The 25,281-nt window shown below is 41.9% G+C and overlaps 2 protein-coding genes across 25 annotated transcripts in view; both read left to right on the plus strand.

Annotated features, from left to right (window-relative positions):
- The window catches only part of BOLL (boule homolog, RNA binding protein), a 32,969-nt gene extending 24,522 nt beyond the window's left edge, over positions 1-8,447 (plus strand). For 7 of the 24 annotated variants that reach the window (XR_014518123.1, XR_014518127.1, XR_014518131.1 and 4 more), the window contains exons 11-12: positions 3,312-3,350; positions 4,702-8,447. Coding sequence is in view for 13 of the 24 variants with exons in the window: in XM_083469911.1 (XP_083326037.1) it covers positions 3,312-3,341 (30 nt within the window). In the remaining 11 variants the exon portion in view is untranslated. Of the gene's footprint in view, positions 1-3,311; positions 3,351-4,684 lie in introns of all 24 variants that reach the window. The other 17 variants (XR_014518125.1, XR_014518129.1, XM_083469907.1 and 14 more) reach the window with 4 other exon arrangements.
- RFTN2 (raftlin family member 2) overlaps positions 4,768-25,281 on the plus strand; it is a 52,026-nt gene continuing 31,512 nt past the window's right edge. The window contains exons 1-6 of the mRNA XM_083468913.1: positions 4,768-4,892; positions 10,077-10,263; positions 13,134-13,348; positions 17,678-17,861; positions 18,167-18,278; positions 21,850-22,165. Of these exons, the coding sequence (XP_083325039.1) occupies positions 13,210-13,348; positions 17,678-17,861; positions 18,167-18,278; positions 21,850-22,165 (751 nt within the window). The 5' untranslated portion in view covers positions 4,768-4,892; positions 10,077-10,263; positions 13,134-13,209. The remainder of the gene's footprint in view (positions 4,893-10,076; positions 10,264-13,133; positions 13,349-17,677; positions 17,862-18,166; positions 18,279-21,849; positions 22,166-25,281) is intronic.

The following is a 25,281-nucleotide window of genomic DNA, read 5'->3' on the forward strand; positions in this document are numbered from 1 at the left end:
ACCAACAAAATTCAGTAGGAGCTAATCAGTAACAAGCTATGAAAAACAATAATCATAGAACTGTTTCAGTGAATTACAAATACTTTTCTATATTTTATTTTTCAAAAAATTAATTATCTGACATTGTTGCTAATTGTGTGAATGGTGACATTAGCAGTAGCAGCCGGTGAGGTGGGATGAAAGCAGTCCTCAGCTGGGAGTGGGGGCGAGTGTCCTTGTGGCCATCAGCACCTGCCTCTGCTGTAACTTTGTGGTGTCTTGCCAATAAGGGCAGAGGGTGCCTGTACTCTCCACTGCCTGCTATTGCTTTGGGTGAATATTTGGTGTGTAGTTAAGCCTGGCAGAAACTATTAAAAGACATTAGTCTACTGCAGAAGAAAGAGTTGCTCTTCCATAGTTGTTTTAGTTAGATTTGTAAAATCATTTTGTAAAAGTTATATCACGATGTCTTATTTTTTTCACTTCCCTATTTATGTTGCAGTATATACTCTTAGCAAAGTGTAAAGGAATTTGTCCTTCAAAATCAGTCCAAATTAAGCTAATTAGCTGTACGCATACTTGCTTTGGGCTAGACTCATTATAGGCAGAAATAGAGCTAACAATTTCAGTGCAGGTTTTTTTTTAACTTCCTGAAATAATGCTACACACTGCTCTGCTTACTTACGCTATTGTACTGTACAGTACAATTGCATCATGCACAGAGGTTATGTTCTGGGGATGGCACTTAAACCCCAACCCCCCACATGACCACATTTAAGCAATTTACAGGGCTGTCCAAGTTCTCACAAGAGCCTCCCAAAGCCCTGTTAGCAAGCCCGAGAGCTTAAAAGCTCTTTCCATGCCAGGAAAAACCAGGGCAGAACAAGGTTTTAAGCTCTCCATTTTGCGTGCAGTTAATTTGCGGTATTTCAACCAGCCAGCTTTCAACCACATAAGGTTGAAATCATGCAAGACACCATTGTACTGTAGTTCTTTTTTCCTTTATTTCAGGCTTAAAGAATACTAGCTGTAGTTAGCTGCATTTAGAGCTTGGGTTCTTTTCCTCTCCTTTGACCTTAATGGGCTACATAGCCTTCTGAGACTAGAACAAGGAGTAAGAACCCTAGCCAGACATGCAATTGGATCTGTAATTATGTTTCTGCTTTCCTCCTTCTGTGGAGTATGTCTTCCAGTGCAGAATCATGCATCTACCATATTTGAGAAACTTGCATGTTTTTATTAATATAGCTGTCTACATGTACAGCTCTGAGTATGGAAAGGTTCTGAAGCTTGGCTGACCAGTGCTGTAGCAGATGGTTTACAGGGTGTGCATAGAATCATAGACTTGGAAGGGACCCTGAGGGTCATCTAGTCCAACCCCCTGCAATGCATGAATGTATCTACCTGCTTAGATTTTTGTGTTTTGCTGCTGCTGCTGCTGCAGCTGCAGAGGCAACAGGAAATTTTGTTCTGTGGCTGCTAAGCAGATTCTTTTTCCTTTTCACTAGTTAGAATTCATTAATAAAGCAAGCTATTGGGTAGTTGTGTTCCCTCATATATATTCATTTGGGAATCCTGTAGACCTCTGAAAATTGGGTAGGCATGATGTGCCCAACTCAGTATTAATCACAGCTGAAGAGGCATACTCAGAGCAGCATCGGGCATCAGCCCTTGGTACTGTGACTGCTGAGCTTTGCACTTCATCAAGTCCCAAATGTCAGAGGTGGGGGGAAACAGCTCATTGGAAATACTCTCTTGTCTCTAACTGAGCTCCTTGTGATTTCCCCCCATGCCACAATTCTTGGAGAGGGGAGGGAAACCTGATATAAATGCAACGCTGTTTAGAAAGGGAAGGCTTAAAATTAATGAGCTGATTTCTAGAGATGAGGAAAAAACACAGAGAAGGAAATGGCTAGAAAGTAGCCTACATAGGCCACAACTTGCTAGACTAGCTGTGCAATAGGCCATCCACACCTGAGAAAATGGCACACCCATTGAGTTTTCAAAGTCAGATTTTCTGAGCTCTGAATGAGAGGCAGGTGTTTTAGTTTTAACATTGTGCATATTCCCTGGAAAAGTGAGTGGAGAAAATGTGGCAGTTCCACAGTAAATGCAAAGTGTGGAAGCAGCTCAAGTGACAATCTGTCAAGGAACTGAGAGGACAGAAATTCTCTACACCATGAAAACTGCATGTCTGAAAGATGACTAAGCTAGAACCCTACTATCTGATATCCAGTATTCAATATGTTGAGAGCTTTAGCGCCTTCCCTTTTATGCCCACCTGGAGAACTCAGGTATATGGTATCCAATCTGGGCTGCATGTTCATGTGTTTTCAGCCCTTTTAGAGAACGGAGTGCCTTGATTCCTGAATGCATAGCATCACAAGCCAGTAATTTCTTTTAAATAAGATTAAGCCTAACATTTGTTATCTAGGAATGTGCATTTTTAAACAACAAATATGCAACTAACCAGGACCTATTATTTCAACTTAAATGTGTTATAAAACTAATGAACATGCCTACCAATATCTTCTAAATGTCCTACAGCTCACATACCATTGCCACCCAAATTCGCCAGAAATCCATCCATCCCTGGTTGTATCCTGACAGGTTATAATTATTTGGCTTCAAATAAATTCAGCATTGTGTTTGGACACCCACCAAAGAGGTGGCTACCAAAAGCAAACTTCTCCAATGAAGAATCTCCAATATTATAGAATGTAGTTGCTACATCTGGGCATTTCAGTAGGAATGGGGGGTCCAGTGGGCTCTTTTCATGGAGCTGGATACCATGTCCCTGAATCTTGACATCCCACTGCTAGCCCTAGTATGTCACGAGTGCTTCCTTGCCTTCCATAATGCAGGTTCACAGAGACACCTGGAACTGGAAATGGGCAGCAGCATAATGTAAGAGAGACAGACTGGAGTTTATGCCTTAATCTAAACCAGGGAACCTTTGGCCTTCTAGATGCTATTGGCTCAGACATGCTGGCTTCTGTCTCTTGTTTTATCTGCAGTTATTTGCTCAAACAACAGTTTTCTGTTACTTACCTTGGAGTAGATTACAAGATGGACTTAGAAAATCCACCCCTCCCCAGTTTTCAACACGAATCACAGTATATATAGCTCAATTGGGGTGAGGAGTCTCCAGCCTCCCAGTTGGGCCTCTAGGTCTAAAACAAATGGAGAAACCTTGAAATAAACAGGATAAGCTTCACATGCTCACTTAGGAATGTAAAGTGAACAAAGTAAACACTAACGAATATTCAGATAGCAATTGATCATACTGTTTCTGTCTAATAACTAACAAGGTGGAGTTAATTTATTCTCAGGGTTTGGAGATGCTGATGCAGTACTTCTAGGAGTGATAGGTATGCTACAGTATTTTCAACACCAGTTCATCAACCTGGGTATTGTTCATCAACCTGTATTTTTTCCCACCCAGTTATGGGCAATTCTAAAAGACTTGGGTAATCTCTTTCCCTTAGATTAGAACAAGACACATTCCTTTGAAACCTCAGCCTTGTTCAGATAGTTCCAGGCTGATGAATCTTCCTTGTGACCTCTGTGATTACTTCCAGATAAGTACTGGGGACAGAGGAGAGAGAGATATTTTCTAATAAAAATTGTAACCCAATTCCCCCCCAAGAAGAGTCGTCCAAAGTGGCTAATAACAAATACAAAAATAAGGGGCAGACAATGCAACTGATTTAATAAAGTGTCTCATAAGATTTAGCAATGGTTGGGATTTTAGAAGCATTGTCTTTTTGCACAATGCACACACATTGCAATAATCCTTTCTAGGAGCAATGAACATGAGTGACCATGGCTGAGTCTGGCTGCCCAAAGAACAGGAAATCAGAAATTAGTCATGCTTTAATGCCATTAAAAACAGTGGGAATTAAGTTAGACGTTACTACCTTAAGTCTCATTAGTTTCAGTGTGGCTAAAATAGGACTAGTTTCCTCTGGAATACATGAATTAACCTAGATAGTACTGGGACTAACTTGACTAAATAGAGAGCTGGCGTCACGCAAGTACATCATTACTGAAGCTACCTGAGAGCCTAGGAATTTCATGGTTGTAAAAAAGAGAGAAAGAGGTGATTTCAACCTCTTTCAGAAGCTGCTGTTCATGAATCTGATTTGTAGGAGACTGTTCTTGGCACAAGACTAATCGAGAAGAACGATGTAGTACGTAACATGCTGAAAATCAAGTGTAGGGATTTGCATACATGTACTAATTATTTGTGGATAAATAGAAAATTTTGCATAATTGACACTTGGTAATTCACATCTAACCAGAGTGATCACCTAGGACTGATGGGTTTGCTGATCAATCAGGAAATTCTTTGAAATTATTTTCCCTCAGGAAATTGAAAACAATCAAGAGCAAATTTGCTTTATTATGGTATAACTCCATAATCTTCAACAATTCCATGGGGAAACTAACGTGCCAGAGTTTCTTTTAGTGCTTTTTTAAGTCAGGTGGGAAATAGTTTTATATAGTCTTGTTGGTGCTGTTACTATTTTAATTAAATAGATTTGTGTACCACTCTTTATCCAAAGATCCCAGTTTAGTTCACATGTGGTCATTTTGTGTTGTAAATTAATTCCTTCCTTTGCAGACTTTGTTTATATATTTAGCAGAATTGTCATATACTTGCTTAAAATGTCTTGTAATAAACTGCTATTTTGAAATGTAGTTTTTTCCTCTTTATAGGAAGCCAGGATACATTCTGTAAGAAGAAATTTTTCTCATCCTTCTTCTATGAGTTTAAAGCCTCGTTACGCACGAAGTCCTCACTTTCATCCTAGAAAAGATTACAGATCAGATGACACAGTGCTCACAACTCCTTCCTCTACAGACACTGTTAAATAGCACCATAGTTATACTTAATAGCTAATATGAAGGTGTGTAATTTTGTAGCTCCTAATGTATACTGAATACTGCTAAGTCAAAATGTCCTTGCTTTTTGTAAGGTGTTTAAAGACCTTGCACTTGTAAACATAAATCGTTTACTCTTAGTAAACATAAATTGCAGGATAAAATCATGGTTACCTTTATCAATTGGTATTCTTATATGGTGACAGACTTGTAATTGAGAAATATGCAGGCTATACATGTGCTGTTTATTATGCCATTTAAAACTAGCGTATTTGTTTTGCAAACTAAACTTAAAATTCATTTTCATCTGATAGGTTACAAGAAGGACTACAATATTAAAAAGCATTTTTGCTTGATGGAAAACGCATGCTATGTTGAAATCCGAATTATTTTATTTAACATATTTTGGGGTTTTTTTAATAATTTGGTGCAAATACTGTTTTACATATTGCAACTGAAATAAAATCAATCTTTTTTTTAGTTTATAAAAACTAAAAGTAGTTCCATCTGCTTATGTCCACATATTTTTTTCTGATTTTTGTGACTGATACTGTTCTGAAGGATAGAAAATACTACACACATTTTTGATACTATTTTGGATGTGCAAAAATACAAGCTTTGCATTAATAACATAATCTATTACAGTATTTGAAAACTTTCATTAAGCCTTTGTCTTTTCCCTGTGCAGGATCAAAATGAATCACTGCCTGTATCATGTCCTGAGGAGGAATACAATTATCCTCTTCACTACAAGGATTAGAATGGTTTATTCCCTGCTTTTGTTTTACAAGCTTTTTGCTGTAGTCTTTCAATTTATACTTACTCTGGCATAATAAATATGCCTGCTGTATTCAATTAGAATTGAAGCCTTTTTATCAAAGGTGAAGTCCAATTGTTTTATTTTTTAAAAAAAGTCAGGTAAGGATTTCATAGAGTCAGTAATACAACATCAGCAAGGTAGCATTTAAATAAATCTTTTAAGAACTACTGATACTGTCCTTTAACAGCAAACTGGAAATAAACATTTAAATACAACCTTATTACCTGCTTTGCCCACAGTGTACCTACCATTACACGTGGCTGGAGTTAGGATAAATTCAGACTTTTACTAAAAAATTATTTATTTTTCTAGTAACATGTTCACTCTGGAGTCTTTAAATAGGTTTGCGCCTTTATAGAACGTAAAAAGATCATATGCAAAAATAATTTATACGTTTTGTAAAAATGTTTGCGATAACCCAGCAACTATCAGATTTAAGTAGTTTTTATGTCAAGTATAAAGAACTTGAATGGTTGGGGGTTATCTGTTTAATGTTACTGTTTTTATATTTGCAGAGTTTTTAAAATATATCTGTATAAATGTGTTCACATCTATTGAAACTGCTTTATAACTGTGAAAGGATTTGCTCAGTTGTACATATCCTTGTAAACAATATAAAAGTAGCCAAGAAAAGGCCATGTGTTCTGTTACTATGGCATTATTTCTAAGTATATCATGAAACCATTGTATATAGCTTATTTCATCCAAGCAATCAGGATCAGTTTTGAATCTTTTGCTTGGGTTCCCATTTTACTTCGTGTATTAGACTAAAAAAAGCATAGTTTTCTGAAAATATTTCAAAATTCAGATGTCCAAAGAATGTCTGGCATTTAGAACTGCAATTTAGAAAACAATGTCATTCATACTTGAAATCCTTTGTTCTTACTGCTTGCGTTACGGAGTTATTGATATTTATATCAGGTTAAATAATACCCAAGACTTTCCACTTTAGTTAATTCATTTAAGAGAGCAATATAAACATCAGGATTAGATTTTTTTTAAATCCCTGTTTGGCCAAGAGTAACTTAATACACACAAATATAGTAATAGAAAGAAATGTCTTATGCACAAACAGGTCCCTCCCTCATACCCAATTCTAAGGGGTTATAACAGAAGTAAGAAAGCTGTCTTTTACCCTTTGTATCTGTGGTCTGTTATCAATCCTTTTGAAATGCATGGATTTTTTTTAATGCAACATTACATTATAGAATTTGGGCTAATACCTGGTCAACCATATTATCTTGAAGGCTAGTTGAATGTAATATATTCCTTCCCCCTTATTATGTTTCTCCATAGAAAAAAATAGCTCCTGAGTCTAGTGTACTTATTAATTCACCTCATTTATATATTGAGGGTTAGCAAACAAACATTAACAACACCGCTCTGTGTTACAATCCTGATTTTAAAACTTTTATTTGGGATACATGAGAGAATCATATTTGCCATAGATTTAGAGATTGAATGAATTATTTAAGTAATGTTTACGATCATAACTCCAAACGTATTTTAAGAAATAGGTGAAGAACTACCATAATGTTAATTAAAACAGGACTTTTCCTATGACTGTTTTGAAATGTTCGAAAAATGTGAACACCAAATTGTTATTTGTGCTAGTGAACTGGGGAAAATTCACTTCAATCATCACATTGTCATTTGACACTTTACTATTTCTTTAAGCTTTTTAACATACTCTATGATCCGTGTAACAAAATAAACTACTCAACAAACTGCATTCTACTAATAAGATAGACAAAAGTAACAGAACACATGGCTTTGCATACAGACTTTCTACGTGTATTTTAGTATAGTTTTGCAATGTAAGTTTATTGTAATATGTGTTAGGGTAAATGTTAGGGTAAAATGGTAGTTTTGGGACGCTCATACTGCACCAGCTTTTTAAGAAATGTCAATGTCACAAGCAAGATATTTGAAGAGATACATATACAAATATACTAAGACACTGGATTTTTTTAATACACGGTAATTCCATATTACTGTGGAGCTCTGATTTTGAACAATGCTACAAGGTATAGCAGAAGAGTATTATTTTGTTTTGGGCTTCATTATTGGACAGTGTCGATCAGAGCTTTTGGTGTGATAACAAAACATGGCTGTAAAATGGCACTTGAAAGCAGGATGTATCGTGGGGTATTCTTTAACATATTTTCAAAGGAATATAAGAGTTTACTTTTGCCATGGTAATAAGGAGTAGTTTATAAAAATGCTGATCATAAGTAGAATGTTTTTGCATTGTCATACAATTCTAGCTAAATTAACAGGGTACCAACATGGCTCCTTATGCATTTACTATAGTTCCTGCAACCTTAAGTAAGTTAAGATAAATGTACAGAAAGATGTTTTATCAATAATTTTATAGTACTTCAAAGTTTTACAAATTTGTTCTCTACTCATTTTTTGTTTAAACTATGGGTATAATCCAGTCACACTGCAGGATTCTGTTAGGCTCAGTAGAGCCTTGATTTACACAAATCCCAAACAAGCATGAGGCAAGGAGGCGGCGTTGTAGGCATATGTATGGACTTTCCATTCAACCTAATGCCATTTGCACAGCCTCTACACACACAATGGAGAAAGCATGTCTCTATGAACTATTTGTGCAGGGGTGCTAGACCCACACTGGACTGGATTCTGCCATGAATGTATGATATACAGTAACGATATTGGTTCCTGTAGCTTGTACCATTTTTAAAAAGCCAATGGCTTTGTAACAAAAGTTTCATCTAAATAAAGTATTCTTTATCTACTATTGATAATGCAGATTCATTTTTTAGAAAACAATAGTGACAGCAAAATAAAAGCAAGTTAGGGGGGTTTCATATAACACCTTATCATCAAGAATCAGAATCCTGGATAGAAGTACAGTGGTGCCCCGCAAGACGAATGCCTCGCAAGACGGAAAACTCGCTAGATGAAAGAGTTTTCCGTTTTGGAGGAGCTTCGCAAAACGAATCTCCTATGGGCTTGTTTCGCAAGACGAAAATGTCTTGCGAGTTCCTGCGGGGTTTTTTTCCTTTCCCCCCCTTTTGCTAAGCCGCTTATCAGCTGATCCGATAAGCCGCTAATAGCGGTAATCCGTCAATGGGCTTGCTTCGCAAGACGAAAAAACCGCTAGACGAAGAGAATCACAGAACGGATTCTTTTCGTCTTGCAAGGCACCACTGTATTTTGAAGGTGTCAGGTCATGGAATAGTTTAGATCTTAATTATTCCAATTCAGGGGTATCATAGAGGGAGGACAAGGAGGAGTCATTGTTCCCCTTCTGGTGTTTCGGACCACATGGCCACATTAACTCTACCTGTGTATTGAGCAGCTATTGTTATAAACAATAAACTGGGCGATGTGTTGCTGTTTGATCTTAGTTGCTGCTGCTGTAGTAATAGGATGTAAAACGAAATTAACCACAAAACATAGATCCTTAAAATATCCTCTCCCCCCCCCCCCCCGTTTAATCTTGAACAGAATTTCCAAGAGTAAGCCTTTGAACCTAGCTGAGAAACTCCTCAAATAATTTTGTCCCTTTCCTGAAACGAGAAATGGCTCTCAGCTCCGCTTGTATTCTATGGACAAAATTAATGGAATGCAATATAAGATCAGGTGTCCCTCACCAGCTCCAGTTGTGCTATTGAATGTATGCCTTTAATTTGTTTCTGACCCAGCTACGTGAGAAGTTGAGGCAGCTGTGCACAGGAGTCCTTGGTCCCCAGCGAGGTAGGAAAGGTGCTCAGCCTATAAGAATCCTCATCCAGTGTACCCAGTGACTCTAGTAGTTATCCTGACTCCAAGGATCCTTCCACTAGCAAGTGAGGTGTTGTAGGCAAGGTGCAATAATGGTAAAACACAATTTCTAGACAGCATTTTAGCTCCTCAGGTACAACGGAAGAACTTAAATTTGCTTGGCTATATATTTGAGGGCAGGGACACGGGTGGCACTGTGGGTTAAACCACAGAGCCTAGGACTTGCCGATCAGAAGGTCGGTGGTTCGAATCCCTGCGACGGGGTGAGCTCCCGTTGCTCGGTCCCTGCTCCTGCCAACCTAGCAGTTCGAAAGCACATCAAAGTGCAAGTAGATAAATAGGGACCACTGCGTCAGGAAGGTAAACGGTGTTTTCGTGCACTGCTCTGGTTCGCCAGAAGTGGCTTAGTCATGCTGGCCACATGACCCGGAAGCTCTACGCCGGCTCCCTCGGCCAGTAAAGCGAGATGAGCGCCGCAACCCCAGAGTCGGTCACGACTGGACCTAATGGTCAGGGGTCCCTTTAGCTTTACTATATTTGAGGGCAGCTGGTTCATCAACAACATATGGGACATTTTGAATTGTTTTAAATGTGGTTTTTAATGCTGTAACCCACCCATCTGTTGTATGTGCAGCCTTTGAAACCTTCAGCACGTTCCTTGAGAGGGCAGTGGGACACCCAACAGGTCACCCACTGCCTGGACAGGTTTTTTTGTTTGCGGGAGCTGGTGAATCCAGGACCTGCTAGTGGCCTTCCAGTGGCTATATGACGACTTAAGAGGTAGGTCCTTGCTGCCCACAAAAAAGCTTAAGGGCCTTCGGGTAAGTTCATTTATTTGGGCCTCTGGATAGACTCTGGTAGCTTCCTCGATCCCTTCCACTCCTGTTTGCCATGGTGGCGTTGAATGCTGTACATCTCCCATGGGTGCTTTCCAGCCGACTGGCAGCAAGAAACGTGCCAGCAGCAAGGGCTGATGGAATGCAGACCAGATCTTTGCCCTACTGCTGTGCCAACCCTGCTTATCTGCTGTAAAGCCAAAATTAAGTGGCCTGTTTCAGTCCACAAATGCCTATTCATTGTGCTTATTTCCACTGCTCCAACAAGCCTGGTACAGAATGATAAACTGTGGCGCAACATGAGATTTTAAAAATATCAATTTGACATGAAGACCAGGAACTAAAAATAACCCCTGCATGACTAGTTAAGCATTTTTGTTGTTGTTTAGTCATGTCCGACTCTTCGTGACCCCATGGACCAGAGCACGCCAGGCACTCCTGTCTTCCACTGCCTCCCACAGTTTGGTCAAGTTCATGTTAGTAGATTCGAGAACACTGTCCAACCATCTCGTCCTCTGTCGTCCCCTTCTCCTTGTGCCCTCAGGCTTTCCCAACATCAGAGTCTTTTCCAGGGAGTCTTCTCTTCTCATGAGGTGGCCAAAGTGTTGGAGCCTCAGCTTCAGGATCTGTCCTTCCAGTGAGCACTCAGGGATGATTTCCTTAAGAATGGAAAGATTTGATTTTGCAGTCCATGGGACTCACAAGAGTCTCCTCCAGCACCATAATTCAAAAGCATCAATTCTTCGGCGATCAGCCTTCTTTAGGGTCCAGCTCTCACTTCCACACATCACTACTGGGAAAACCATAGCTTTAACTACACTGACCTTTGTCGGCAAGGTGATGTCTCTGCTTTTTAAGATGCTGTCTAGGTTTGTCATGGGACCAGGGGCCATGATCTTTGTTTTTTTGATGTTGAGCTTCTGTGGGAAATTTGGGCTGTTTTGTCTTATACAGCTGCCCCCGGTGCCTTTCTCTATCTCTGCAAGTCCAAAGAGAGAGATAAAAAATTCCCAACAGTGTTAACTAATATTAATAACTTAATAATAATTTTATTATTTATACCTATAACTATAAATGTGTTGTCTTACTCTCAAGGAAACTTAAATAACCTGTATAAAGAAATCATTCATAGACGGATCAAAGTTGAAGCAGCACATTTACAGTGGTGCCCCGCAAGACGAATGCCTCGCAAGACGGAAAACCCGCTAGACGAAAGGGTTTTCCATTTTGGAGGTGCTTCACAAAACGAATCTCCTATGGGCTTGCTTCGCAAGACGACAATGCCTTGCGAGTTCCTGCTGGTTTTTTTTCCTCCCCCCCCCCTTTTTCTAAGCCGCTAAGCCGCTTATCAGCTGATCCGATCAGCCGATAAGCCACTAAAAGCCGCTAATAGCGCTAATCCTTCAATGCTTCGCAAGATGAAAAAACCGCTAGACAAAGAGAATCACAGAACGGATTCTTTTCGTCTTGCGAGGCACCACTGTACTTGTAAGCGCTGGGAGCATATAATCAGAATTGTAGAGTTGGAAGGGACCTTGAGGGTCATCTAGTCCAACCCCCTGCAATGCCGAAATCTCTAATGCTAGCTGCCAACTTCCAGGGGGCTTAAGACGCCTTTGAACAATGCAGTTGATAAGATTGTGGCTTAGCTAGGCTGCATGCCCTGAAGAAATGAAAAGAAATACAGTGGTACCTCTGGTTACGTACTTAATTTGTTCCGGAGGTCCGTTCTTAACCTGAAACTGTTCTTAACCTGAAGCACCACTTTAGGCTAATGGGGCCTCCCACCGCCACCGCGTGATTTCTGTTCTCATCCTGAAGCAAAGTTCTTAACCCGAGGTATTATTTCTGGGTTAGCTGAGTCTGTAACCTGAAGTGTATGTAACCTGAGGTACCACTTGTATAAGCAACTAGTTGAAAATCCACTCCTTTGCTCTTTGTTTGCAAAAAGCCCCTAAAACCAGAAGTTTTAAGAATTAACTGTTAGCTTAACGGAAAGATTGCCATAGAGCTCTTTCTTGTATAATGTGAATCAAATCCCTCCTCTGGTTTGCTATGATGTACATTTCATACTGTTTCTAAATAGGACCTATCAAAAGCAGAGAATGCGCTTTTTTATATTTTTTAACTTACTAAGTCAATTACTCCAAATACAATTTGTACTGCTCTCTAGCCAAGAGAATCTTTTGCTATTGTGTGCATTTTCCCCCCAGCTGTCCTGTGCGAAGGAAGTCAGATCCAAACTCACATTTAAAACAAGAGTTCTGAACTGCTTTTCATTTACTTTGCTCCCCTTTGAGATGCCAGAAGCAATTTCCTCTTGAAGTTGACTTCCTTTCTGGAAACGATTTTGTCTCAAACCATGTTGAGGCTCTCGAGTCCCATTATCTGAAAAACTTGCTCTTTTTTGTTCCCTTTTCTTTGCTACTGCAGCAAAACAGACCTTCTGGCTGCAAGGGATCACGCTGAACTTTTGCAGCAACTTTTTATTTCGGTTGTTTTCTCACATCATTATCAGCCAGCCAAGAGGGACAGACAAAGCACTCATTGGTGCCCTCTGCAACAGAACACTGCTAGCAGGGGCTGGCTGTAAATTGACGTGGCATGGAAAATCTCTGCTAAGTTTGCAACACTTTGTATGTTCCTGCAAGAGCAGTAACACTCTTGCCCAGGAGGACTTCGTCGCCTGAAAGCATAAAGGGTTATACGCCTGGATGTAACTATGGCTGGAAAATTCCTCCTGTTTCTAACTTGGGACTTGAATATTCTTTTTTCTTTGGTGTTGTGGCTAGCAGTAAACAACGTCTAAAACTTTGAGATTCCTTCCTCTTCTTTTTTTTTTTTTCTCCAATCAGAGGGAAACAGATTTTGTGGCATTCTCCATTTCTACCTCCACCCTCTGCACCTTCCTGCTCCCTGCCGGCTGCGACCATGGGGTGCGGACTCAGAAAACTAGAAGACCCAGATGATAGTAGCCCTGGAAAAATATTTTCAACGCTAAAGAGACCGCAAGTGGAAACAAAGACGGACGCTGCTTATGAGTACATATTGCTTGATTTTACTTTGGAAGGTAGGTATCTTGTTTCAGCAGTACTCTGTGTCAAAGTTTTCCTTATTTTATTTCTTTAGATTACATATGGGAAAACTAATTCACAAGAATCTTTCAACACCAGTCACTGTTAATCATTAGGCTAATGGTTTGGAAATGTGTTAAATTGTGCGTATGAATGCCAGAAAAAAATGTGTATGCATGTAACAATTAGCGCGTTGGTGCCTCTGTTCAGAAAAAAGGTCTCTTTCCAAATCTGTGCATAGCTGAAAGCCAGTTTCTGTCAGTATCGGCGGTTCTGTTAAACTTGACAGTAAGCACTACTTAAGAGCACTTCTACAGTGGAAAATACCTTTTAGCTTCCTATTCTTTGTTTTGTGTTCTGTTTTGTTTTTGTAGCTCAGGCATGGAAGGAACACTGAATGTTGTGCACTTAAAAGGCAGGCAGTGTGGGTCTACTTCCCTCTTTTGTAGGGTTTTTCTTGTTTCTAACCGACTCCCTGTCCCAGAAAGTTGAAAACATAAACAACCGACCCCAGACGGCTTCCCATTAAAAACAGGCAGTTCTATTCAGCTGTACAGTAGTTGCTTCAGGGACTCATAATTTTTGCTGAAACATTTTGGTGTAGCTTCTCCAGGGCTATACAGCAGTTCTTGTGGTTGCAGTAGCCAGAATATATTAATGTAGATTACAAGTATAAACTTCATGAAGATTGTTGTGCAGGACAGATTTTAGTCCATTCCCTGCATTTTTGGCTTTTTCATTCTGTTGTGTATACAATTCATTCATTTCTCTTTGGGTGAAGCGAAACTTCTTTGTGTGGGGAAACAGTAGCAACAGCGACAACATACTTTTGAGTCTCATGCTGGATTACCTAATACATAAGCGATATACCGGTCTATAAGTTTAAATTGGCAATTGATTTAATGCCTTCTAGATTTTGTTTGCAGCTTTTGTTTTGCTACATAGTACGTAGCATTTTGAGTTGCATAGCTTTGACGTTCCTGAAAGTAGTCTGATGGTGGTTATTTCTTGTGAAAAACAATTATTTTTCATGAAAACATACGTTTTAGCAACTGAACGCAAGGAGGAGAGGAGGTATCTTTACATCACTGCAGTGTTCCATGACATATACCCAAAAAATCAGGGTTCGAGCCAGAATTTCCGTTTTGCGAATGGAAAGACTCTATTCGTGGAAAGGGTTGCAATCCAGCAGAGACTCCTCCTGGAGGAATGGGAGTGGTGGTAATCAGGCCCAGAGTCAGCAATTGGCCTGGTGGGGGGCAAATGTTAAGCCCCAAAGAACCCACTGGGACTGACAACAGTCGCTGGCATCTTCCTTCTACTTTTCCACTACCAGGGCAACCCACCATTTTCTTTTTCCCAGAATGCTTCTGGGCATAGATGGCTGCAGCCTTGGGCGGCGCTCTGCTTCAAAGAAATAAAGATGTTGGTGACCGGTCATCCCTCGCAGCTGTTCTGGAACCCAATATTTCCCCCAACACATCAGCTGTGCCCTCTGCGCTGGGTTGCCTTTGCCCTACCCCGGCCACTGCAACAGGAGCCTCCGCTGAATTGCGGACTCTTCTGCAAACAGGAGTCCTTCCTGTTTACAGAAATCTGGGGCTCCTGTGCCCCACCTGGCAAGCTTATTACGGAGGATCTTGCCAGCATCATGAATGTTGTGTGTGTCCTGGAGGGCATCATGCCCAGATCCCCCCAGAACTGGTGCCAACCCTGGAAGCAATTTTCACAAATTCATCCTTCCTCTCTCCACCACCTCCCACACTGTTCTGGAGTACCCCCCCCCCGACCCTCTGGAGCAGATTTTCAGGGAGAATGAGAAACCCATTTTCCACAAGCAGCGCTGTGAGCGGAGTTCCCGCTGCACCAACTCTGAATCTAATCTGTCAGCAATATTGTGCTTAAATACTTCCCTGTTGTTAAATTCGCAAACCCTTCAATGAACACGATCTGAATGTTTAGATGCACTCAGTTTTCTGTACAGTGGTACCTCGGGTTATATACGCTTCAGGTTACAGACTCCGCTAACCCAGAAATAGTGCTTCAGGTTAAGAATTTTGCTTCAGGATGAGAACAGAAATCGTGCTCCGGCGGCGCGGCGGCAGCAGGAGGCCCCATTAGCTAAAGTGGTGCTTCAGGTTAAGAACAGTTTCAGGTTAAGTACGGACCTCCGGAACGAATTAAGTACTTAACCTGAGGTACCACTGTAATCTCATTAGAATTTCAGCAAAGACACAAGACCCCTTTTACTTCCAGTCTGATAAAGTGATGCATATTTACTCAAATGTAAGGCTCATGTTCAAAGGGACGTGGGTGGTTCGAATCCTGTTGACGAGGTGAGCTCCTGTTGCTTGTTCCCAGCTCCTGCCAACCTAGCAGTTCGAAAGCACGTCAAAGTGCAAGTAGATAAATAGGTACCGCTCTGGAGGGAAGGTAAACGGTGTTTCCGTGCGCTGCTCTGGTTCGCTAGAAGCAGCTTAGTCATGCTGGCCACATGACCCGGAAAAACTGTCGGCTCCCTCAGCCTGTAAAGCGAGATGAGCGCCACAACCCCAGAGTCGTTCGCGACTGGACTTAACTGTCAGGGGTCCTTTATCTTTACCTTTTTAAGGCTCATGTTCAGGCAAGTATTATTGCAACCATAATCACCTAATTATGGATGTCATCCTAATCCTAAAAGTTCGTAATGATGTGTCTGTCTGCAGCTCAGAGGCAAGGGCAACATCTCAGCCGTTCCATGGTACAATTACTGCTTCTAATGTTCTTGTTAATCTTATGTTTTCATTTGCTATCTTAGCAAAATTTTGGAGCTGGCTATAGGTCACCTTGTGCAGCTAGGATTGACGTGTGTATTTGTGTAACAAACAATGTCATCTAAATATGACACCTACAGGTAAACTGTACAAAACCAAGAAAACAGACCCTTAATGTTTGGAATAATTCATCTACCTTACATGAACATTCCCAACAAGCTTCAGCCACATAACAGCTATAGTATAACACCATTTATGTGTGAATATCTTATTTAAGAGCATCCACATATTAACTGGTGAATGTCTAAAGGGACTAATTATATTGTACCATTTTATGGCTACAGTTGGGTACAGGCCTGCATTGTCCTGTACTGCATATTTTAATACATAAACTGGAATTTTATTTACGTATTTAAAAATGTATTATAGATTATCCTTTCGGGAATAGTTGAACATTGATACATCTAGCATACACATATTTGTTTAGGTTTGGTTCCTGCCTAAATACTGTCATCAAGCTGACTGAAAATTAATTTATAGACTCTGCATGTCATTTAAGTGCAAAGTTTTCATTTCTTTTTTTCTTTTTTTTCTTTTTTTGCCTTCTGTCCATCCCGGGGGAGAAAGTTACTTCTAATATAACAGAGTTAGCCTAACAGTGGCCTAAAATGTTGATGTCTGTAATCTGTTGTTTTATATATGTGTTATTGGGATTCAACATTATTTTGTTTTGTACATTCTTTGAGCCAGCTTGAAAGGTCTCTGTCCTGATAGGAAGCTTAGAATACAGAATCAGTTCAGACCCCAAAACGAATGTGAGCAAACCGATGAAAAAATGCTGGCATCTGAGCTCGTCTAATTTTGTGATTTCCATTGACTGAAATTATGGTTCAGAGCAACCGACAACTCTATGGTGCAGAATCTAATATTGAGCAGGAATTCCGCCTGCTGAAAATCTCAGCTTTTTCTTTCTTATTTACTTTTAATAGATACAAGTTCCTAGCTCCCACTGATGCAAAAATAGGTTCGACAATATGTGAACAATGCCTGATGAAATCTAAAAAGCCATGGGATAGGTTAAGTAGGATTTGTAGGAGACAAGGCTTTGGTGCCTTCTCCAACTCCTTAGCCCTGCCCACGAGTAGCAAAAACAAAATAAATTGTGCCAGGTAAATACCTACCTACAAATGTGCGTGGTTTATATAGATCAGAGGATCTAGCTATCCTGATGTATAGAGTTTGCGTTTCTTAAATAAAGGTTTTTAGTATAGACTACACCCAGCCATAGATCTGTACTGTAGCCATAATAGCTACTATTTTAATTTTTATAGCTTTCTCCCTGCACCTGTTGTTGTAACCACTAATCCTTCCAGCTTCTCTGAGTCAGTGGTGTTATATAGAGCCATATGCAGAACAGCCAAGTTGTTTCATTTTTTTCCTATTAGCAGATACCTACAGCGAAACCCCACATTGCAGCTTAAATTTTATATACAGAATATATATATAAGCTACTGTTTCTGTCCAGTGCCGTTGGAAGTCACTGAAATGTTTGTGTAATTGAAATCCCTTTAGCTTCCTCAAATCCAGAGGCAATCAAGATCAGCTCTGTGCTGGAAATTGCAAAAAAGGTGGAGGAATATTATACGAAAGGCTATGTGGTAGGAGCTATTCACCCTGTTTTACTGTCAATTGGACGAAGAAGACATTTCCCCGCAAGTCACATTTATCGAGTCGTACTACTGCGTCTCAAACTGAGGTATGTACCATGGTAAATAAGTGTTTCTATTATTGTTGAATGTATTTATATCCTGCCTTTCTCCCAAATAGATAAGCGAAACATAGAGCCAGGCCATAAATACTTGGTCTCAAAAGGTAATTCAGTTGCGTTCCAAGTAACACATTTGGTCGACTTTGTAATCAGGCCTCCATGGAGCATTAGCCAAACAAAAGAGTTGCCAAGACTGAATTCATAATATTTTGGAACGAAGGGAGTTGTGCGTGCTGGCATTTTGTACAAGATACATCAGACTGTAACAAAGGCTGCTTTCTTTCTGTCTCCAGCCAAAAACATCAAGCATCTAGAGGACAGAGACAACCCAGACTCGTGATTGAGGAGTGTCCTGCAACATATGAAACGCTAACAAATGAGGTGGTAAAAGGACTGTTGGAAAAGGTAGGAAGGTCTTAACAATTCCTCCTTGAAATATTTTGCTTGTACCATTTTCAACATGTCATGTAGGTTAATTTTTTCCACATGTGACTGAGCCCCCCCTCATATGCGCTTCTCAACTAGTCACCTCTTGATTTGCAGACCATTTTAAATATGAACCTGCAAATGATGGTTTGCTCTTGTCTCGCAAGCCTGGGTTATACACCAGGATTTAATCCTGCTGCTTGCCTTCTATCACTGTGCCATTGAGAGCGTGCCCACTTATGGCTTATGTGTGTGGTACGGAAGCTGTACTACCCAGGACAGGATGGGGTTGTGCAGGGTTGTTAAGGCAGCAGAGAGCATTGTTGGCTGCCCACTCTCCACCTTAGAGCAGATTTATGCCACAAGGTGCCATAGGAAGGCACTGGACATAGTAAAATATCCATCGCATCCTGGTCACTGTCTCTTCGAGCTCTTGCTGCCGGGATGGAGATACAGGACGATAAAGACAAGAACGAGCCATCTTAAGAACAGCTTCTTCTCCAGAGCGATCTTGGCCCTGAATGGGAAGCCCGGACTTTGAAAGTCATCTAATCTCCCTTGCTGTATTATACTGTATTGTTTAATTAGTGTTTTTATGGAGCAGTCAAGTAATTTCGTTGTCCCCGAAGGGGACAATGACAATAAAGATATTATTATTATTATTATTATTATTATTATTATTATTATAGGGCGAGCACAATCCATAGTTTGCTAGTTCAGACGTAAGGAACTATGGCTTGCTACAATCCGCAATGTAACTAATGAAATGGAACGCACAAGGGGAGTTAGGAGAGCACATACCATAGCCACAGTTTGGTGTTACATGTAAGCCAACCCATAGTCACATTAACAGGTGGAATCAGTCAGCAGTCCAGAAAACTATGAATTGTAATATCTTTAACTATATACAGTGGTACCTCGGGTTACATACGCTTCAGGTTACAGACTCCGCTAACCCAGAAATAGTACTTCGGGTTAAGAACTTTGCTTCAGGATGAGAACAGAAGTCGTGCTCCGGCGGCGCGGCAGCAGCGGGAGGCCCCATTAGCTAAAGTGGTGCGTCAGGTTAAGAACAGTTTCAGGTTAAGAACGGACCTCCGGAATGAATTAAATACTTAACCAGAGGTACCACTGTATAGGTAGATGAGCCTAATTTATAGAATACTATTCTGCTGCAGTAAACTGTTTATAAACACCTCAAAATTGTCAAAAATCATTGGGTGGTATTCAGCTAAGTTTTGCTCAGAGTAGACCCATTGAAATTAACAGACCTAACTTAGCGACGTTCATTAATTTCATGCTGGGTTTATGCTGAGTAAAACATAGTTGAATAGCTTCCAAAATGTTGTACTCTATATTTTACTGTGATATGAACTTTGTAGTATGGCACTGCTACAGGCCACAACCATTTCGCGCAGGCGTTCTGTTTGTGGCCCCTGTGTACTTCAGCGGGGCACGTTTAAGTGCACCAGGCCCCCATTATGCCCCGCCCCATTCTGCCCCCATCCTGCCTTCTTCTGGGTCCAAAAGAACCTGCATGTTGGTGATCACACATCAATTGGACAGGCCTAAAATAGTTGCCACCTGTATTTATGTTGCATAATCTATAAAATAAGCAACTGGACCATACTTCATTGTGTCTCACTTCTTGCCTGAAACTGTATTGAAAGCAGGAAACAAGTTATTTATAATAACAACTGCAATACTACATCTAAATGCATATTGCACTATTTTTAATGCTATGGGTTTCAGGCTGATGAGACACGCAGATTTTGTCTACTCTAGGATTTACAGCAGGTTGGTGCCTTTATCAGGCACCTGTAACATACAAGCTACCTGCACTTTCTGCATTTTAAATACAGCCGTACCTTGGTTCTCGAACAGAATCCGTTCCGGAAGTCCATTCAACTTCCAAAAACGTTCAAAAACCAAGGCACAGCTTCCAATCGGCTGCAGAAGCTTCCTGCACTTAATCGGAAGCGTCAAACGTTCGGGTTCCAAAGAACGTTTGCAAGCCAAAACACTCACTTCTGGGTTTGCGGCGTTCGGGAGCCAAAACGTTCGACTCACATGGCGTTCGGGATCCAAGGTACGACTGTATGTGAAGAATTTGTGTGCTCATTATGCTATCATGCAGAATACGAACTCCCATCATCCCTGACCATTAGCCGTGCTGATGGAAGCTGTTGTCAAAAGCCTCTGGGAGATACCAAGTTAGGGACAGCTGGCCCACCGCTGCAGGGGAAACTTATATAAGACTAGGTCCAGGCTGGCTCCCTCCACAAACAGAAGAGGTTGGTTCCATTTGTGAAAGAAACTAAGATTCAACGGAGACTCCCCACTTGAGCCAGATACCAGAATGTATGTGAAGACTACGTAGCCCCTAGAAGACCAGGTTACTGAGCTCTGACCCAGCGCCCCATTTCAGACTGCATGTTTATGGTTCTTCCAGAGCTGCCCCATATTGGCTTTGTTAAAGCCAATGGGGTAGAGGGGCAGGATAATAATAATAATAATAATAATAATAATAATAATAATAATAATAATAAATTTGTATTTATACCCCGCCCTCCCCAGCCAAGACCGGGCTCAGGGCAGCTAACAACCAATAATAAAAACAAGTTGATTAAAATACAATTTAAAAGATTAAGATACAACATTAAAACATTAGGGTGCAATCTCTTCATAGGAGGAGAAAGGAAAAAGAAAGAGGGGGAGGGAATCAAACTGATTCTAAGCCAAAGGCCAGGCGGAACAACTCTGTCTTACAGGCCCTGCGGAAAGAGATCAGATCCCACAGGGCCCTGGTCTCATGAGACAGAGCGTTCCACCGGGCCAGAGCCAGTGTTGAGAAGGCCCTGGCTCTGGTTGAGGCTAATCTAACTTCCTTAGGGCCTGGAACCTCTAGAGTGTTGCTATTTATGGACCTTAAGGTCCTCCGCGGGACATACCATGAGAGGCGGTCCTGTAGGTATGAGGGTCCTAGGCCGTGAAGAGCTTTAAAGGTCAAAACCAGCACCTTAATTCTGACCCTGTACTCCACCGGGAGCCAATGCAGCTGGTAAAGCACTGGGTGAATATGCTCCCATGGCAGAGACCCTGTGAGGAGCCTCGCTGCAGCATTCTGCACCCGCTGGAGCTTCTGGGACAGCTTCAAGGGCAGCCCCGCATAGAGCAAATTACAGTAGTGAAGCCTGGAGGTGACCGTCACATGGATCACTGTGGCCAGGTCGGGGCGGGAAAGGTAAGGGACCAACTGGGTGTGGTAAAGCAATATAGAAGCAGCAGTTGTGGAGATTGCTCTCAAACCCACTTCCCTTGCTCTCCGTTAGCCCCAGCTTCTGCCCAGGTATCTGAACAGACATTTGCTATTTTCACACACCAGTGCGCACTCCTTTCTTCCCGCACCCATACTCCTGTATAACGAAAGCATCACATGCAAATGACCCCTCACAGTGTTTCTAATTTCTGAATAATAATTTAGAAATGATTGCTAAATGCGCACAGCTTAATTATAACTGTATTTGTGTGTTGGGGGGGAAATATATAGATCAACGATGCCGCAAAGAGAGGAATGAAGTTTGTCGGATTTATAACACAACCTTGTCCAAAATCGAAAATCTGCAATGGCACAAGCACAGATGGGAATGCAGAGTCCGATTCAACCCTAGGCAGAAGGAGTAGGGAACAGAGAAGGCACAACACAGATGACAGTGATAAGCCCTGGAATGAAGGGACTCTGAGTGGACAGTCCTCTGAGAGTGGCATAGAAGAAGAAATCCAGCCAGACATTGGGCAGTTGCGGGAGACAGATTTCCATGATGGAAGAGAAGGCAGTCCTAGCCCAACTAAACTGAGGAAAGAAGGTACTGAAAATTGCTACATATATAGTCTTAAGTATTTCCAAGGAATGTAAGTATCCATTTTTGGACACGATTACCATCCGGACTGGTTCAAGATCTGAAGGAGCTTTTGGACCTAGCCATCCCCCCCCCCAACATTAGCAAATAGTGATGGCAGGAGGTGATATTTTGATATATTGCCCAAAGCCATTTTGAAATCCATATCGTGATACTGGTTTCATACTTTTTCTCCTGGTGATATATCGCAAATCATGGTGTGTGTGTGCGCACGCTATGCAAAAATCACAATGTGGGGAAAACCGTGACGCCAACCACACTTAGCTCCATACTTATTTCAGACATCATAATGTATCAGCATATCACAATGTTTAGCAGCTGATATATCATGATGTTGAAAACCAGATATTCCCCAGTCCTACTGTTCGCCTCTACATAAAGGTAAAGGGACCCCTGACTGTTAAGTCCAGTTGCAGACGACTCTGGGGTTGCGGCGCTCATCTCACTTTATTGGCTGAGGGAGCCAGCATAGAGCTTCCAGGTCATGTGGCCAGCATGACTAAGCCGCTTCTGGCAAACCAGAGCAGCGCACAGAAACGCCGTTTACCTTCCTGCCAGAGCGGTACCTATTTATCTACTTGCACTTTGACGTGCTTTCGAACTGCTAGGTTGGCAGGAGCAGGGACCGAGCAACGGGAGCTCACCCTGTCACGGGGATTTGAACCGCCGACCTTCTGATCAGCAAGTCCTAGGCTCTGTGGTTTAACCTACAGCACCACTCATGTCCCTCACCTCTACATAGTTCCATCCTTATTTCAGATATTGTGATATATTGATATAACGTGATGTTTAGCTGGTGCTGTTTCGCGATGTTGAAAACCAGATATCACCCAATATGGCTTCCCAAACACAAAGGTCGCTGCGGGTAACTGAGAGGAGAAGGGCAGGGCAATCAGCATGGCGAAGACACAGTGTCAAGAGTGTCTGGTTGGTGGCAGCTGTGCACCTGCACTGCTCCAACCTCCCCACCTCCTTGCGCTTCTCCCTATAAGTTACTGGCAACAACCTCCATGATGGGAAGCCAGGTAAACTCCAGCAGCCACAATGGCCAGCTTCAACTTTGATGAGTTCCTCTTGCTGTGCAGGCTGTGCCCCTTTTTAGAGCAAGGAAATCTTACCATGCTGATCCATGGTTTTGTGAGCTTTGTTACTGCAAGGTTCTCCTTAAGTGCAGGTGGTGCTGTGGTCTAAACCACCAAGCCTCTTCGGCTTGCCGAGCAGAAGGTCGGTGGTTCGAATCCCTGTGACTGAGTTCCCGTTGCTCTGTCCCAGCTCCTGCCAACCTAGCAGTTCAAAAGCACACCAATGCAAGTAGATAAATAGGTACCACTGTGGTGGAAAGGTAAACGGCATTTCCATGCATTCTAGTTTCCGTCACGGTGTCCCATTGCTCCAGAAGCAGTTTAGTCATGCTGGCCACATGACCCGGAAAGCTGTCTGTGGACAAATACCGGCTCCCTCGGCCTGGAGTGAGATGAACGCCACAACCCCATAGTTGCCTTTGACTGGACTTAACCGTCCAGGTGTCCTTTATCTTCACTCTTAAGTGAGCCTGCTCTTGAAGATGAACTTCCACAACAGGGAAGGGTCCCCACAATCGAGAGGCGCAAGTTTGCCACCCCTGTGGTATAAGATAATCCAGAAGAGGCGAGGGCTTTCTTGACAATGACATTCTCGTTATTGTAAGGTCCTCTCCAAAGAGGTTCACCTGGGGCCAACACTGCTGTCATTTGATAGCAGTCAACAGCATTTTTATTTGCCCATGCATTTTAATAGATTATATTAATTTAACTGAACAGGTTTAGTCTGTTTGAAATTTTTTTGCTGGTTTCTTGTTTTTGATGGGGTGTGGTGTGCTTTTATGCTGCATACCACCCTGATATCTGATTGTTTATTTTTAAATAAAATAAATGTTTACAAAATGCTTCAGCCCATCTGCTGATGATTGTGGCAAGAACATAGGTAACCCATTCCAATGTACAGTGGTGACTCGCAAGACGAAAAGAATCCGTTCTGTGATTCTCTTCGTCTAGCGTTTTTTTTCGTCTTGCGAAGCAAGCCCATTGACGGATTAGCGGATTAGCGCTATTGGCGGCTTTTAGCGGCTTATCTGCTGATCGGATCAGCTGATAAGCGGCTTAGCGGCTTAGAAAAAGGGGGGAGGAAAAAAACCCCGCAGGAACTCGCAAGACATTGTCGTCTTGCGAAGCAAGCCCATAGGAAATTCGTTTTGCGAAGAACCTCCAAAACGGAAAACTCTTTCGTCTAGCGAGTTTTCCGTCTTGCGAGGCATTCGTCTTGCGGGGCACCACTGTAACTCCAATGTAACTTTGGGCCCAGCTCAACATGTTGGTGCTGACTTCACAGCCTGAAACAAACCTAATTCAGGGAACTGCCCCTCTCTGTGTGAGTCCCTTTGCCAGCTGCAGTCCTCAGAGAAAGGGTTGCTCCATATTTTCACATGAGGCAGCCATCAGCAGCTGGTCACAGGGCCTTTGCTGCAGTCACCCTGAGGTTTTGGAATGTCCTCCTGAATGAGGTCAGAAATAGCGTGTCCCTGATAGCATTACAGAAAGGTTGCAAAATCCATCTATTTTGCGTGGCATTGCTTCAATGAATATGATGGTCATTGGGTGTAGCTAGTATGTGGTTTTGTGAACTTGAAATTGAATTATTGGTCATTATTACATGCAGGCGGGGACGCGGGTGGCGCTGTGGTCTAAACCACAGAGCCTAGGGCTTGCCGATCAGAAGGTCGGCAGTTCGAATCCCCGCGACGGGGTGAGCTCCTGTTGCTCGGTCCCTGCTCCTGCCAACCTAGCAGTTCGAAAGGACGTCAAAGTGCAAGTAGATAAATAGGTACCGCTCTGGCGGGAAGGTAAACGACGTTTCCGTGCGCTGCTCTGGTTCGTCAGAAGCGGCTTAGTCATGCTGGCCACATGACTCAGAAGCTGTACGCTGGCTCCCTCGGCCAGTAAAGCAAGATGAGCGCCGCAACCCCAGAGTCATCCATGACTGGACCTAATGGTCAGGGGTCCCTTTACCTTTATTACATGCAGGCA

Source organism: Podarcis liolepis, assembly GCF_965112155.1.
Source record: "Podarcis liolepis genome assembly, chromosome: 1".
NCBI lineage: Eukaryota > Metazoa > Chordata > Lepidosauria > Squamata > Lacertidae > Podarcis > Podarcis liolepis.